The sequence below is a fragment of the Arachis hypogaea genome, chromosome 20, assembly GCF_003086295.3.
Source record: "Arachis hypogaea cultivar Tifrunner chromosome 20, arahy.Tifrunner.gnm2.J5K5, whole genome shotgun sequence".
Classification (NCBI taxonomy): Eukaryota; Viridiplantae; Streptophyta; class Magnoliopsida; order Fabales; family Fabaceae; genus Arachis; species Arachis hypogaea.
The window spans coordinates 144,440,764-144,459,409 of NC_092055.1; the positions used below are offsets into that span (position 1 = coordinate 144,440,764).

Sequence of the window (18,646 nt, forward strand, 5' to 3'; positions counted from 1 at the left end):
TGTATGTGTCAGTAACTACTCAGTGTATTGATAATGTATAAATAAACTACTAATTCTTTTATATACCATTCCTTATCCATTTTGGCTCCAACAGTTTTGTTATTGATGTAACTGAACTATATATTTTTAAATACATGCAACACTACTTAAATCATTAAGGTGCAGAAGTGTGCATCAAATAAAACAAGAGAAGATGTAGTTATGGTTGTGAATATAATAGTTAAGTATGCATTGATTTCACATACATTCCCTAGTCCCAGGTGATCAAAGAATATATCATTAAGAAACTATCATCATGCATGTGAATTTGTAGTACATAAATAAAAATGATTATGATAATAATAATAATAAATGTTATACTTTAGGAATTTAATGGGAGTGGAGGTAGGCCATGCCTAATTGCCTATAGGGAGAGAATCTGATATTGATAAGAAGTGTGGAGAAGAGAAGAGTATAAAGAATAAAACAGGGAATGGTGTCAGTGCATGTGATAAAACATTTGGCCACTAGCTAGTGAAGGGGAATGGAAGAAAGAAACCAAAAACAAAAAAATAAGGGAAAGGAAACACAAGCCCGTGACTGAAGGGGCAAGGTTAATGGTGCAGTGACTGGTATATGCTATGTACCCATATTGACCACTGTACTGTTTGCAGATTGAGACCATCCCTATCCATCCATCATCACTTATTTTGCTTCACTTCCCATGCAACATTTTAACAGTTTCATGATGAATATGACAACTACTTGTCCCTTGTTTCTTTTTGTTTAGCTTCTCTTCTGCTACCAATCCCTTTCACCATGCACCAGAGACATATTGTCTTCTCTTGTGTTGTTGCTGTACATATTCCATTAAGGGGTGCATGCACTTTAATTCCATTCATAATAATGTTGTCATTAATAATCCAAATTAAATAATATAATACCAATTATGGAGCTAGGCACTTTATGGATAGAGAGCATTATTATTACCATTTACCAATACCAATATATTCTCCTACTCCTTCTCCAAGAGAAAATTAAAAAGGTGTTTTAGGGTGAATAATCAAGAAGAGCTTTATGGTGCTTTTAATTATTTAATTATTAGTTTTTCATATACGACAGATTCACATTCACCACCTAATATACTATATAAATCCCCATGGCATGAACCCCACCTTTAACATTCTTCTTCACACAAAGCAGGAAAGAGAGGAAGGAACTCACCAATGACTTGCAGGGTTCAGAGAAGGATATCTTTGCGCAGAAAACTTCACATTCTGCGAGCACTTGCCAACTCTAATAATTCTCTCAAAGTAACCAAACTTACTCTTCCTTATTCCTTTACATTCCATATGCACTATTCTAACCAATTAAGTTATTACTGTTTATGTTTTGAAGGGCAAGAGAAGGAGTATTGTATACATATACAAGCTAAAGGTGGCACTGGAAAGCATTAAAAGAGAGTATGAAGATGCAGTTTCCCTTAAGAAGGAAGTAGTGAAAGTGGAGAAGGTGAAGGGTGGAAGGTTTGTGGTGAGGATAAAGTGCGAGAAAGGGGGTGAGAAGCTGGTTTCAATATTGGAGGCATTTGAAGAAATGAGTGTGAATGTTGAGAATGCCAAAGTATCATGCGAGGGTGGTTTCAGCATGGACGCCATTATTGCTGTGCCACAAGAAAACGACCAAACTCTGGACGTAACACACCTTACAGAAGCTCTTCTGAAAGCCATTGAAAAACAGAGTGAATGAATATTATTAATTCATTGTAACCCCACTCTCATCATAGTCCATGTGTTCTTAGTTATGTTTCTTTCCGATCATACCATGTCATTTCATTTTCATCCAATGTAATGTATAGCAAATTCATCCGTTTTTTTAAGTTTTAACCCTTCCTTTCATTGTTTATACTCCTTCTTTCAGGACTGCCATCATTATTCACTATCAATTCATGTCTTAACATTTTATTCGTACTAGAGTTAGACATACGCGATGCAGAGAATGATAAATTAATCAATCCCGCTAGGTTACCAACAGCATTTCTGCCAACTTCTGCGAACTTTTATTTATAACTGTGTTTAATAGAAGTGTTTTTGTGGATGTGTCTAATAAAAATGTCTTTTTTATGATTGTGTTTAATAAAAGTGTTTTTATATTTTTTGAATGTGTCTCTTTATATATATGTTTAAAATATAATAATTAATTATTGTTGGTAATAAATTGACAGATGATATGTTGGTACCCTATACTTTTCCTAAATTAATAATAGTATATAGCATATTTTAATAAATTTATATTGTTTATAAATAATTAAAATATAAGTAAATTAATGTTAAATTTAATGTTTTTCTATTTAAAATTTGTATAGTACAAAGTTGATATTAGAAATGTATAAAATTATATCTTTATTTGTTGTTTTCATTTTTACATTTATTTTAGTTGATGAATTTAGTTTTTTTTATGTAATGTTTTTTCTCTTTCTTTATTTTTTGTTGTTAGTTAGAGTTATTTCTTTTTTTTTTTCCGTGTCATATATTCTTGTAAGTAGTGATAGACCCAAAAAATTTTAATAGTGGAAGTGAAAATATATTAAAATAAATTTTGTTGAAATATTAATATTTATATTTTTTGTAATAGAGAATAGAGATATAGAAATTAAAAAGAATTAGTACACAATTTTTATTTTAAAAAATACCTTTTATTATATACGATTTTTAAAAAATAATTTTTTTTGCTATTTCTAAAATCTGAACTCAAAATCTTAGTTAAATTATAAGCAATTTGTTATCCTATGTTCTCAATTAATTATATTTTTACTATTTTTACACATATTTAATAAATAAAAAAGCTAATTAATAGTCACGTCAAACCCATTAATACACTAGTATTTATAATTTGAAGTTAGAATTATATTTAGGTATCAAAAAAATTTAATTATTGATTACCTCTTACTCAATTATAAAACTCATTTGTTATAATATTTATGGCAAAAAAAAATTTTTTAACATAAATAACGGGTTTTAAAGGAGTAATTTAAGAGCTAAAGTAGATAATATTAATTAATAGATAGATAGATAATGTTCTTTCTTACATTAAATAATTTTTTAAGATGAAAAAAGATATTAATAATTTCATATATGTTTAAAAATTAAACTTTTAGTTTGTTAATTAACTAATTGGTTAGTTTAAAAAAAATATATTATCCTTTTTATTAATTTTTTTATTGAGTTGATCTATTTATTTTTAGTTTGAATATTAAATCAGATTTAACAAAGTAAACATTACTCCAAGTTAAGTTTAACTAAATAAAATATTTTTTATGATAAATCTTATAAAAAAAATTATCTATAATTTACTATGGGAATAAAAATAATATCATAATTTTTATTTTTTCTTCAAAATTCTAAAATGGGGCAGGTGACCTCTCTCCTTATAAGATAGGTCTATCCCTACTTGTGAGGATATGTTCTTTTTGAACTATATATATATATATATATATATATAAACTAGTTGCACAGGTCGAAAATTTCTGTTCATGACATAAAACAATAATAGTGGAACTGCCATTCAAATTAACAATGCAAAAAAGTTAACTCCATAAAATAACATTATTTAAAATATTTGGATGTGTTTACTTTCCTTATTTAAGATCTTCTAATAAAGTAAAGTTTGCTTTCAAATCAGAAAAGTGCTTATTTTTTGGCTATTAGTAACTACATGGGTTATAAGTGCATGACTAAAGATGGGAAAATTCACTATTCAAGACATATGATATTTGATAAAACTGAATTTTCTTACAATTCTCTATTTCACAATAAAAATTTAGTGGTGAATCATGATACAGTTCAAAATCTGCCAGCTTTTACATTCAAAACTTTACCCAAGACTTCTAACCCTTTCCAAACTCTACCTCTTTTAGATATCTCAGATTCTACCTCATCGACTACCTGTCCTGACACTCAAATTACTAAGCATACCTCTTCTAGTACTAGCCTCGATCAGAATTCTTCCATCCCAATTTCAGGTCTTGAAATTTGTTTACCTTTTGAAAGTCCTACAAACACTAGTTCTACTACATCTTCTAATACTCATAATATGCTCACAAGATCAAAAACCAGAAACAATAGACCTCAAGCATTAGCTATAACTTCAGTAGAACCTTATGATTTGATTAACAATATCCCAAAAAATGTTAAACAAGCTCTTCAGTGTTTACATTGGAAAAATGCAATGGATGCTGAAATCTAAGCTTTAGTAAGATGTAACACCTGGAATTTAGTTGAACCACCAAAGCATAAAACTGTTATTGATTCTAAATGGGTATTTGCTATAAAAAGAGATCCATTAGGCAACATCATCAGGTACAAAGCCAGATTAGTTGCGAAGGATTTTTTGCAGGTTGAAGGCATAGATTACAGCCAAATATACAGTCCAGTTGTGAGACCTACTACCGTGAGAATTGTAATTACTATAGCTCTATCACGTGGATGGACACTAAGACAATTTGATTTTGATAATGCCTTTCTGAATGGTATTCTTGAAGAAGAGGTATACATGTATCCACCAGCTGGTTACCAATTTGGAAATACATCACAGGTTTGTAAGTTGAACAAGGCAATCTATGGATTGAAGCAAGCTCCAAGAGCTTGGTTCAATACATTGACTGCTACGTTATTACAGTTTGGTTTCACTAGAACCAAAAGTGATATTTCATTGTTTGTTAAACATACTGATACATCTACCACTTTTCTCTTAGCCTATGTAGATGATATTGTTGTCACTGGAAGTGACCCTGGTGAAATAGATAAACTTATCTCTGATCTTAACAAAATCTTTCCGCTTAAAGATCTTAGAAAACTCAGTTATTTTCTTGGGTTAGAATTCTCCTATTTAGCAGATGGATCCATTATAGTTTTCCAACAAAAGTATGCTTGAGATCTATTACAAAAAGCCAAAATGGACACTGCAAAATCAATGCCTACCCCTATGATCTCAGCCTTAAAGCTTACATCAGATGGTGCTGAACACTTTCAGGATCCAAAACTGTATAGAGAGATTGTTGGATCACTTCAGTATTTGACTATTTCAAGACCAGATATTGCTTTCTCTGTGAACAAGGTCTCTCAATACATGCACTCTCCAACAATTGAGCACTGGAAAGCTGTCAAACGCAGATATATTGTAGGTACAGTATCAGTAGGTATTAAATTTCAAAAATGTACTAACTTGAGACTACTTGCATTCGCAGATGCAGATTGGGCAGGGGATTTGGAGGACAGGAAATCAGTTACTGGCTATTGTGTATACTTAGGAAGCAATTTGGTATCATGGAGGAGCAATAAGCAAGCCAAAGTTAGTCGTAGTAGCACTGAGGCAGAGTATAGGAGCATGGCAGCATCTCAGTCAGAATTAGTGTCTATACAGTATCTTCTAAAGGAGCTTCGAATTCCACAATCCATAGCACCTACTATTTACTGTGATAATCAAAGTGCTTGCTCATTAGCGGCTAACCCGGTCCTTCATACTAGGTGCAAACACATGAAAATTGACCTTCACTGTCTAAGAGAGATGGTAAATTAAAAACAACTTTATGTCCTCCATATACCTTCTATAGATCAGATTAGGGATATTTTCACCAAACCTTTCTCATCATCTCTATTTCACAAATTTCGAGACAAATTTAGAGTGATTCTTCAATCCACTACTAAGTTTGAGGGGAGGCTGTGAATGAATATAAGAGATTAATTAGTTTATATTGATACTTCACTATATATATATATATATATTGTATTAATTTATTTTTGAGTACTGTAGTAGTACAATTTTCAATGAATGAGTTTCGGTTTTATCCTTTCACTTTCACTTCCAGTTTCACCATTTTACTACTTCCACCTTCCACGTTTCAAAGTCTCCTTCTTCTTCAATTCTACTTCCTGCATCAATGTATGAGAACACACTCATGCTTTCAATTTCTTACTCTACCTCAATTGCTATTACGGACAACTCATTACGAAAGAAAGGAAATTTTCCAATGCATAACTAAAGCTAGCTAGTATCACTTAACAAAATCTCAAAGAAAATTGGAGAAAAAAAGTAAAAGAAAAAGTCACGAAACTCAATCAAAGAGAGTGTAACAGATAGAGATTCAATTTCGAGAATTCCTCCTCCATGCATGTAGCCTGGGATAGAAATTTTTCAGGATCCAGACTTCTATTTTCAAACACACTTTTATCCCTGTTCAGCCATAAACTCCATAGAAGGTAGGCAAGCTAAGTTTAGAGATTTCATTCTTCATTTGAATGTTTAAGTTAATTTGGGTGATGAGCTTCAAACACCACTCCCACGGCTGCAGATTTGGGTTGGTAGAAATGAAACTGACTAGCTGTGTTTTGTCCCACACCGCACTACTGACTGGGCAGAAGAGGAGGGCATGCAGGGCAATTTCTAGGTAGGTTCTACAACGAGGATAGACGTGACTGACATGGGGATCCTTTGATGAATTTTTGTCATAACTGCTAGGCCATTGTGAGCAAATCTCCATTAGAAGTTCCTCACTTTTGAATAGGCTCTCATTTTCTAGATTTGCTTCCATAGGGGAGTAGCTTCAAACCGTGGATGAAGAATATTACCAGGTAGGTGATAAAATTGATACGCCACTTTATGCCCTGTTTGAATTGTATAATCTTCAGAATTATTGTAAATCCATTTAATGGATTTGTCTCCATCTTGAATTGATGTTTGCGAGATTGTTTGGGTTGTTTCTATAGAAAATAATTGTTAGATTGATTCCTACTTTTATCTTCCTGCTTCATCAATTACTTGAGTTACCCAGAAATATTATTCATTTTTATTTTCATTTTCGGAACCCTAAAAGAAAATTTTGTCCCGAACCAAGGGTCCTCGTGTATTTGCATCAGGTAAAGTGGGGAGACTATCCATTTGTTACCTTTTTTTAGCACTTTTCCTCCTACAAACAAGTTCTGTCAGACCCAAGACGATCTTATTCCTGGTTGTGCTTCCAGAAAAGAGGTATGTTTGAAGTACTTTTACTTGTGAATTTTGCAGAATAAAATTTGCTGGTTAGTTAATAACCTCCTATCCTGTTTAGCCAACATAGTTAGGTTGAAAGCTTTTAAATCTTTAAATTCTAGACCACCATCCTTTTTGTTTCTGATCATTGTATCCCAACTTATCCACTGCATTCGTCGTTCATTCTGTTTTTGGCCCCACCAAAACTGAATCATTAGTTTATGAAGTTCATCTAAAAAAGTTTTCAACAGCTTAAAGCAGCCTAATGTATATATTGGTATAGTTGTACTAATTGCTTTAATTAACACTTCCCTCCTACCTACTAATAATAGCACCCTTTTCCAGTGCTGTAATTTTTTCATCACTTTCTTCTTGACATATGAAAAGGTTGCTTTCTTAGATCTACTCACAATAGACAGTAAATCTAGGTATTTATCTTGAACACTTACATTAGCAACTTAAAGAGCTGCTGCTAGTTCTGCCCTAACTTGTTGATTAGTATTTTTATTGAAAAAAAATAGTAGATTTATTTAAATTAACAACTTGCCCACTGACTTCACAATACTTCTGAAAGATTAATAATTGATTATCACAATTCACTCTTGTGGCTTTTCAAAATATTAGGGAATCATCTGCAAATAGCAGGTGGAAAATAGATGGGCATCTACTAGTCAACTTTACTCCCTAAATTAGGTTATTCTGTTCTCTCTTGTGGAGCAGATAGAATAATACTTCTGTACAGATTAAAAGAAGATATGGTGAGAGAAGATCTCATGTCGGAGTCCTCTGCTTGGTTTAAAAAATTCGTTAGAAAAATCATCCACAATAACAGAATAAGACATAGTAGTTACACACTCTTTAATCCATCTAATCCATCTAGAATGAAATCCCATTTTTCCCATTAGGAACCACACAAAATTTCATTCCACTCGATCATAGGCATTGCTCATATCAACTTTCATAGACAATTTCAAAACTTCTAACATTATTTTTCAAAAAATACATACACTCGTGGGCTACTAAAATATTATCACTAATTAATTTTCCATGAATGAAAGCACTTTGATTAGCATTAATTAAAGCATCCATATAAGGCTAAAATCTATACACCAGAATCTTAGATATTACCTTATAGAATACTATACTGAGACTAATAGGTCTAACTTGGTTCATGGTAGTTGTGTTCGACACCTTTGGAATGAGACATATTTTAGTGTGGTTAAAACTCCTAAGCAGTCTCCCCCCTCCAAAGAAACTCTTGACAACACTAATCATGTTCCCTTTAATCTTGTTTCAGTAAAATTAAAAGAATTTTGCCGTAAAACACTCACTTCCGGGAGCTGCCTCTAGGTTGATCGAGACAACAACTTGTTTTATCTCGTATTCACCAAACAATTTAGTGAGTTTCCGGTTTATATCAGCAGTTACCTTCCTTCCAAAACTTGCAAACATTTCTTCTGGGTCTTGTGGCACCCCCGTAGTAAAGAGGTCTTCAAAGAAGTTTTGGGCTCTTACTCCAAATGTCTCTGGAGTCATCCACCACTTTCCATTGTCTTTCTCTAGTTTTCAGATTTTATTTCTTCTATTTTTGGCTTTGGTTTTTGCGTGAAAAAAATTGGTATTCTGGTCTCCCTACTTTATCCATTTGACCCGTAATTTTTCTCTCCAAAATTGCTCCTCGTTAATGATAGCCTCTGATAATTATTCTTCTAGCACCAGCATCTGTGTTTTGTTGGTCGAGGTTGGGTCGCTTTTCATTGCTTCCAGTTCCTTTTCAATTCTTTCTATTTTCTTTCTTGCATTACTAGTACTAGATGCTTGTCATTTCACAATTTTCTATCTAGAGTTTTTAGAATAAGCAGTACATCAAGAAAATCTTCTTTCCAACTATTTTCTACAATGATGTCCACCTCTTTGTTTTTACATCATCTCTCTTGGAATCTGAACTGTTTTTTGCTTTTACTGTGATTCGGGTTGGAGCATAGCAGCAGCGGCCTGTGATATGATCCATTATCTTCTAAGTGTGTGATCATTACCAATGGATACTCACTTCTAAGGTCAATTGACATAAGCCCTCTATCAATTCATTCCCATATTATCCTTTCCTGACAACTCCTATTCCACCAAGTATACTTCTTCTCGACAAAATCTTTATCAATTAAGTTCCCATTGTTGATGAAGTCATGGAAGCCCTGGGCAGATTGTGGGGTTTTATCTCTCCCTTATTCCTTCTCTTCCGCATTTATAATAGCATTGAAATCTCCAATCAGTAGGTATTTATCCCACACATTCTAATAGCATATAATAATACTCCGTACTGCTCATTTTTCTGCTGTTCAAAAATATGTAAATGGACCCCAACAATCTGCCGAAAAATCTACCTCTCATGGTCCTCCATAGAGAACAAAATGAAAAAATCTTTAGCTCTAATCACCTCCAGTTTTATGGTTTCCTTCCAAGCCAAGGCTAATCCTCCGGCCAACCCCCTTGGCTTTACACAAAAAATTTCATCATAACCACATTCCTTAGGCTTTCTCTCCACAAATGAGGAATGATTTTTCGTTTCACTAAGAAAAATCACCTCAGGAGAATGGGATCTTTTAATCTCTTGTATGTTGTAAACTGTCATGGATTTTTCTAAACTCCGGCAATTCCACGCAAACGTAATCATCTTCATTGACCTTTGGGTGCCTGATTTGGGTAGGCACCCATTCCCCAATCAGCATTGTATTCTTGCAGCACTAATTCTTTTCTTTCATCCCTTTCTTCCTCCACTACCACCATGCCTCTTTTGATGCCCAAAATTGGGTTAATAAAGTCAACCATTTTAATACTGCGTACCAGATGCTTTATCTTTCTCTTTGTAACCCCCTCCTCTCCCATCCCCTTGTCCCCTCCCGCCTTGACATCCTTCCATTCCACCGATCCCTCCTTTTTTCCTAGCTCCGAAATTAAATAGTTGTGGAATGAGGGTAATTTGGTTGGGAAGGTCATTTGTGGTAATATTTATTGTAGGCATTGTGTTTAGGTTATATTCCTTGATGAAGTGGTGTTGCTTTGTGTCCTGGCTTGGATTTGTGTTCGGTATTATAGGTCGTGTGTTTGGTCTTTGTGGAGTGTTTGGATTTTGGCGTTAGCCACTGTAGTTTGGCGTTGGGTTGGTTGTTGAAATTCTGATTGGACAAAAAGGTATGTAGGTTTGATTATGTATAGAAAGGTTTAGTGAGGTTTCTTGAATCTGGTTTGTATTTTATCTTAGAAGATTTGTCACTGACAGTTGAGAAAAACCTTTCAAAAGAGTTACTCGGGTAGATCTTTTCATAGGACTTACTGATTCTCTCTCGGTTCTACCTCTGTTTGGATTATCGTTCTCCTTATTTTCCAAAACTCTCCATCCCATCTGATAAGCTTTCAAATTCCCACTCCATTCGGCCTCCATATGATCTTGCTGATTGGACTGTTCTAGGAATACCTAACAGTTTCTAGCTTTGTGGCCAATATATCTGCAGTAGATGCAATATATTCCCAGTCGTTCATAGCGTAGGGAGACCTCAAAAACTGCTCTATTCGAGCTAGCAATTTTAATAGACTATTTTAAGATTTTGTTGACATCAGTGTTAACTATAACCTTCATTATTCTATCCTCCCTGCCTTTCATCATAAAGTAGTCTGACTCCATCGCTTCTCCTAGCCTTCCTCCAATCTTCTTTGTAGATTCAATCTTTTTGCAATGCTCTGGCATATTCCACAATTGAATCCACCTTGATAACACAGAGTAATCTTCATTCTCAATCTACATCTTTGTATACCACCTTCTCAGATGAATCATATATTATTTGAAAAGCCAAGAGGATCCATTCCACCCGAATCAATTCTGATTCTTTCCCAAAGAAAAATTAGAAGATGTTATCTCCATGTGCTTTCACTCTGAATCCCTCCGGTTGGTTCCAAATGGCGTTGAAGGCAGCTTCTATTGTTCCCGCAGAGATACTCCTATCCGCTATTAATCTTTCGATAAGGTTTTTACTACAATTCTCCACTCCCTTCCCACATCCTCCTCATCTAACACTAAAGTTTTCTCCTCCTCCTCTGAGACATTTAGATTCACAGAAAAATTTTGATGGTAGGAAGACTCTCCTAACTCCATTAATACGCTCAGGAAACAAAGAAAACTAATGCAACATAATTTGATCATACTAGTACGTATGCAAAAAATACTCTGATTTTGTATAACTCTCAAACCCTAGCAGACACAGTGAGTCCTAACAGACACAGAAAATTCTAATAGACATATATTTTATACTCAAAGTTGTGCTAACTGAATAGTTACCTGAATATATTATAATATAATAGTTAAATAAGAATAACCGAAGACTAAATGAAGTTAAAATTATGTTGGAAAACTTTTTGCGTATAAAGTTTTATAGTGGTAGGCCCCTTAAAATAAGATTATAGTGTGTTCAATTTATTATATAAAATATACTTCTTTAAACTAAAAAAATAATATTTAAAAATTAACTATATTAGGTGTACACTAAAATTAACCACTAGTATAGAATACTCATTAAAATGCAAAATATACATTAAGCATAAATTAAACTATACATGTATTTATACAGAAATACATGGTGGCTAATTTAGTGTAGAAATATTATTCTTGTTTAAAATTTTATAAAAAGAGCATATCTTTGTATTCACTAACCAATGTACAACGAAACCATACTTGTTCTCGCAACTGCTGTGAACAAAGAATCAGTTTTGACCATTCTCCGATACTATTTTAAATTTGTATCAATTGAGACATTATTTGACAAAGTACGTCAAAAAAATGTTAACATCTATTTTTATTTTATATTATTTAAATTATTCTTATTAAAAATAACTTATTCAATATATGTACACAGACAATAAATATTCTAAAAATTTTTACTCTTACTATTATAGATGTCACTGAAAAATTGCATGCATTAGAAAAAATAACAAATAGATGTTAAAGAAAAATCTATAAAAATACGAAGAATAAAGTTGATGCTTAAAGAGTAAAAAAATATATAATTTATTTTTAATTTATATATATAATAATTAACAAGTAATAATAATAATTTTAGAAATATTGTGTTAAAAGTTATTTTGTGGAGAAATATATCAAGTCAAATATACAAAAAAAAATGACAACATAAATAAAGGGTTAAAAATTGTTGCAATGACCTTTAATTGGCTTATACAAATCATTTGCATATTTTATTTTCAAATATTTTATAGTATAGATATTTTTGTCTTATAACAAATGTTTAAATTTGTTTATCATGTTTTTTTCTCATAATTACATGAGGAGGTGTTTCCTACTATGTTCGTAAATTATAGTAAAAATTAATAAATAAAATTGTTAACATTTATTATTTTAATTAATACAAAAGCAACAACTAATAGCATGTTGAACTAAGTATAATTATAAGGATTTTAAAATATAATTAAATATAAAGTATTACAAAATAATAAAAAAATATAAATAGTAAAAGTAATAAGAATATTTTTTTATAAATTTATTTTTAAAATGTAATAAGTATTTTTGTTTTGTACCTTATCATTTAATATAATTATTTTTAATTAAGTAGATAGATTCTTTTTTATTTATTAGTGTAAATATTTTTTCATAGATAAACCACGCAGATTTTGGTAAACTAATTATCTGTTTATTTAGTTATATTGTCTAAAGGAAGATGTTCTATTGTGTAGTTTTGAGATACTCTGTAGTTTAAAAATAATTAAAAAATTATAGTTAGATAAAATTGATTATGAATAAGAATACGAATACTATAATATAAAAATAGGAATCGATTATATAATCATGATATATTTGAATGCATCTAATAAGGATATTTTGTTATGCCAAATTTGAGGTTATTTGGAGAAATCTTCAACAATTGATGTGAGAGTTTGTAAAATAAAATAATAGTAGTAAGAGTCTTATGTATAATATATTTTTTTTGCGAGAATCTTATATATAATATATAAATAGGTCAAATGATATAGAATTTAAATATTTGTAACTTAAATTTTGTTATAATTAATATTATTATTATAATACTTTTAATGTAGATGTTAATTATATTTAATTAGTATTTTATATTTCTATTGAATAATAATATGTAATAAATTAATTAATTATGGGTTATGATTTTATAATAGTTGATTCGTTGATTTTTTAAGTTTTGTCAAGTAATTAAAATTACTTACATGATATTATTAGAGAATAAAACATGACTTAAATTTAATGCCGAAGAAGTTGGTATTACCTTTTATATAATAAAAATAAATAGATATTTATTTTAGTGTAAAAGATATTTTTTGTCTTTAAAGTTTGTTAAAAATTTTTAAAATATTTATAAATTTTATTTTATTTTAATTTCGTCCTAAAAATTTTTGAATTGCATCAAATATACCTATGACAATTGATTTTTCAAAAAATTAGGACAAATTCAGTAATAATTTCACAAAAATAACTTTTAATATGAACAAATTAAATATAATTATTATATATTATTACTGAATTGGTCGTAAATTTTTAAAAATTTAATTATTAAAAATATATTTAATATAAAATAAAAATTTATAGAACAAAATTAAAATAAAATAAAATTTTAAAATATTTTAAAATTTTTTGATAAATTTAAAAAAATATATATTTTACCTTTTATTTTATATGGATCCACTAATTCAAAAAAAAATAGATGCATTATCAGTATAAAAAGCTTTACAAAATCATTTAATTAATTTTTCTATCTAGATGATTTTTATATAATAAATTCAAAAATTAATTATCACTAAATGATTTTTTACGATAAATATCAATATGCAACTAAACCCAATCTGATGTTATAATTCTGAGCCCAAACTATTCCTCAAAACATTCAATTGGTTATTGGGTCAACCAAGCCTTGATATGGCGAGTGAAAAAATGGATTGGATAGACCAATTGGACTATTATGATGTTTTTCCAATGTTACAGCATCACCCATTTTTTTACGATTAGATAGACTATCTTAATTTTGGTCATTTAGTACATAGCCCATCTTAACCTCTTCCAAGTTTCCAACTCATAATAACCATAATACTCTCATATGACCAAAAAAAAAAAAAAAAAAAAAAACATAATACTTTCATATATGCAAAGTCTTGATTTAGTGATAAAATTTTTTGTCTTAGAATAAGTATATTCGAATTCAAAATTTGACTCAAACGAATAATAACTAAAAGAGAAAAAATCTTAAATTTGAACAATTATTTCGAAAGACAATGAAGACTTTAATAAAAAAAAAAATTCTTTTTGACTCTTGATCTTTATTTTTATAAGATTGATTGGTCTCTTTATCAATATTTTTTCTATATTAACAAAATAATCATATATGACATGTTAAACTGTTAATTTTTTCGTTAGAAACCAACAAGAATTGACAAATTTCTTTTGTTAGGAGTTTTGTATTTTGAGTAATTGTTAGGGTTATTTAATTTTTTTTAAATATTTTTTTGTTATCTCTTTTTAATATATTGACTAAATTTATTGTATAAAATTAAAAAATATTAATTATTTTTAAATTATTTTTATTTATAAAAATTAAATAAAAATATATTAATAATTAACGTATCACATAAGTATATTTTAAAAAGAAATCATTAACTAGGACTAATTAATTTTACAATATTAAAGAGTACAAACTAAAATGGATTTTTTTTTTGGTTGGAGAGCTCATGGTTCTTTGAAAAATTATTGGCAACCGAGATGAATATTTATACTAAATAAAAAGTTAAAAACTCTTAATATTGTGGGTACGAATGTGTAGTGTGTGTAAATATTGTGACGTTGGAAGACTTTTTTTTATCATAACTACATACGTGTAATAGAGGTAAATGATGATTTCGATGTATAATTCACGGATATGATACTTGATAACAGTTTAATAGAAGCCGTTAATTACAATTTGATACAAATCATAAGTTATGATTTGTATTAGTTAAAAATTGTCTCCCATGCCATTAGATCGACAATCAATGGCTGGAGATTTCCAAACAAATTGGTAGTGCCAAATTTTGTGGGGCATGCAAGTCCAATCTGTGTGGGGGAATGATTTAAAAATGAATTTTGTTTAATATATTTTCTTATAGGAATCTCCTGTTCATTTGCTCTGTAACTCTTATAGGAATCTGACCTATGCAATCTTTGAGAAAGGTTTTAAAAATGAATTTTGTTTAATATATTTTCTTAGTATAATTCTGATAAATATTTTTTTCAATCGTGTATTATATGTACATTAAAATTAATTACTAAAATTAATTATTAAGGTAGAATATCCATTAAAATATAAAATATACTAAAAATAAATTAAATTATATATGTATTTATATAAAATATATAGTAACTGATTTTAATAACTAATTTTAATGTACAAATAATATTTTTAATATCTTTTGGTTTGTTATTTTTATTTGCGAGTAATAATGAAACGAGTAAAAATAAATTTGTTTCTAAAATTAGACATTACCTTATATTTTTTAGAGGAGTACTACACATACAAGTCATTTGGTTTACAAGTCATACAAATTGGGAGAAACTTAACAAAAAGCACGCTGACGCATATACGATCTCCATGGCGTGCTTCGCGTTCCTCCTTCTCCTTCTTCTTCTCCTACTCTTCTTCTTCTTCCTCCATGAAAACGAATTTCTTGCCAAATTTGATCTCCTTCGTGCGTTCTCTCTTTGCCTTTTCATTCGTTGTTTTATCAGTGTTTATCATTGGTATTCTTGCTTCGTTTTTTTTTTTTCGATTTTCATGGTTTCTGAAATCAAGCTTTGAAATCGTTTTGAAGATAATGGAACTTCATAAATACACCCAAACGATTACAGAAATACATCCAAACGGTTACAGAAATTCACCCAAACGATTATAGAAATACACCCAAAGGATTACAGAAATACACCCAAAGGATTTAAAAAATACACCCAAAATTCGTTGAAATACACCTTATGTATAATTCAGAACTCTTCCTCTTTCTCCTCCTCATCTTCTGCTGCTTCTTCTTTTTCATTTTCTTATTTCATATTCTCATAATTCTTTTTGGGAGGAAAAAATCAAACAAAGAAGAAAAAAATACATAATGTTGCAAAATTAAAAGAAGAACGAGGAGAAACACGATGATGAAAATGAAACACTTCAAAAACGAAGTAGAAGAAGAAGAAGAAGGAGAAGAAAAAGAGGAGTAATGGAAAAAGAAAAAGAAGAAGAAATAAATGACTTGTATAACTTGTATGGAAAAACGCTTGTACGTGGAGAATTTTTCTATTTTTTATTGACGGTCTTTATAGTTTTTTTCTTAGTCCAAAAAAAAATTATTTCTTTTTTCAAATATAACTCGAAAAAAAAATATATAAAAATGACATGATAAAATTTATTAAATTAGTTCTTATATAAATCTTTTTTATTTTTTTTATAATTCTCTTAAAATTTTCATATTTTTTAATCTTACTAATTTTAACATTATTTTTTATACCTTAATAAACAAATAAAATTATCTTCAAAATTATAGTATTTATGTGGTCGAAATGATGTGGGATTTGAATAGGAGACTTAAAAGTATGGGAGGCAACTTGGATGACACTATGTCAAGCTATACTTCTTGTTATATATTATATCTTTTTAAATATATTACATAACCATATATTATATATTATATTTTTTAATTAATATATATACTATAAATTATTCAATTTAATATTATTTTTATATTTTTATTTTAATTTTATTTTATATTCACTTTTTTGAATTTCTTATTTTTTTAATTGTACAAAATTAATAAATAAATATTAAATTTTATTAAATATCTATAAATTAACAAAGTAAATATTTTATGATTAATAAAAATATTTTTGTTTATTTTTTATAGATATTTAATAAAATTTAATGTTTATTTTAATAATTTTGTACAATTAAAAATAGTTAATTTAAGAAAAAGTGAATATAAAATAAAAATAAAAAATTAAATAAATATAAAAATAATATTAATTTAATTACTTTGTTAGTCTTTATAATTTTACTAAATTTGTAATTAGGTCTCTATACTTTTTTTTCTTTCAATTGAGTCTCTATTTTGCTTTTAATTTATAATTAGGTCCTTGTCAGTGTACAAAATATTAGAGTTAACAGAATAATTTTTTTCAAACTAAAGGTATCCACAATTAAAAAAATAATTAGATCACCCATATATTTTTTAGGAGAAATGTTCGTTAATTTTAACGTTTTTGAATGAAAAAAATCTAATTACAAAATTAAAAGTAATATAGAGATCTAATTGAAAGAAAAAAAAGTATAATAAACTAATTATAAATTTGATAAAATTTTAAAGATTAACAGAATAATTAAACTAATAATATTTAATTGAATATTTTAGAATATATATATTAATTAGGAAATATAATATATAGTTATATAATATATTTAAAAAAAACTAATATATAACAAGAAGTTGTCTTGCCTAGTGATAGCCAAGTTGTTTCCTATCCCTCAAATTTCTTGTTTGAATCTCACATCCAAATATAATTAAAAAATAAATGAAAATATCTCAATTTTTTTTCAATAATTTATTTCCTACCAAAAATTGTTAAAACACTCATCAACAAATAACTTGTATCTATAAGACGTTTAAATAAGTTTTTGTTTAAAAAAACAGAGACTCTAAGTAGAAGAATAAAATAAAAAGAATCAAATAAAAAGATGAATTATGGATAATATGAGTATAAAATAATTTAGAAGTTGCAACGACAGGTACTAAGACATAAAAATAAAGGTTCATTCCTTTTTTTTTAAATGAGATTTTTTAAACAAAATTAGTATTAACAAAGCAACATCTCATACTTTTTCATTGGAGTGTTTATGAGTCTGATGAAATCGAGTTTAATGTGACTCAGACTCGAACTCGACTCTAAATTCGATGAAACCTACACACTTTTGCCACGATTATACCGGGTAAAAATCGGGTGAAAATCGGGTTGTTAACATTACTTTCTTGTAAACTAGCATGTGAAAATATCTAAATTTCTAAAACTCTAACCATTATTTGACATGGTAAAATTCACTTAGAAAAATATAACAAGAACCAACCATTCTCTAAAATTAAAACATAATCACAATTAATAATAATATTGTCTAATAACACCAAATATTTAAATCAAATACAAATAACACAATATTATGCATTAATCTAGTTAGTCTTATACATTTTAAACATAAAACATTAACTTATAGTTTATAATGACTAATAACACAAAATATTAAAGTTTACGATATTTAAATTCCACATAAGAATAGCCATCATCCATCACTAATAACACATATTAATTGTGTATAATGATCAGGCCACAGGACCGAATTCGGGTGGCCCGAACTATGATCCGGATCCGACCCGAAATAATGACCGAGTCTATTTTTAAGACTCTTACCCGACCCTAAATCTAATAAAATCACACCAAATTAGTTCCTAAAATATTTGAAACCGAACCAAATCTTTGAATCGATCTGGACCGGACCATGTTCACTCCTATTTCTCATATTATAAAAGTATCAAAAGATACAAAGATATTTTTCATTCC

General features: G+C 29.1%; 1 protein-coding gene and 1 long non-coding RNA gene across 2 annotated transcripts; both read left to right on the forward strand.

Moving 5' to 3' along the window:
• The first annotated feature begins 1,143 nt into the window (after positions 1 to 1,143).
• Positions 1,144 to 1,884, forward strand: LOC112736118 (uncharacterized). The gene is made up of 2 exons (XM_025785460.3): positions 1,144 to 1,292; positions 1,378 to 1,884. Exons 1-2 carry the CDS (start codon positions 1,206 to 1,208, stop codon positions 1,726 to 1,728), a joined length of 438 nt encoding a protein of 145 aa, XP_025641245.1. The 5' UTR covers positions 1,144 to 1,205; the 3' UTR covers positions 1,729 to 1,884.
• Positions 1,885 to 5,849: 3,965 nt separating this feature from the next.
• LOC140182837 (uncharacterized) lies at positions 5,850 to 6,765 on the forward strand. The gene is made up of 2 exons (XR_011879024.1): positions 5,850 to 6,236; positions 6,329 to 6,765. It is a non-coding gene; the product is annotated as an uncharacterized lncRNA (long non-coding RNA).
• Positions 6,766 to 18,646: the final 11,881 nt, after the last annotated feature.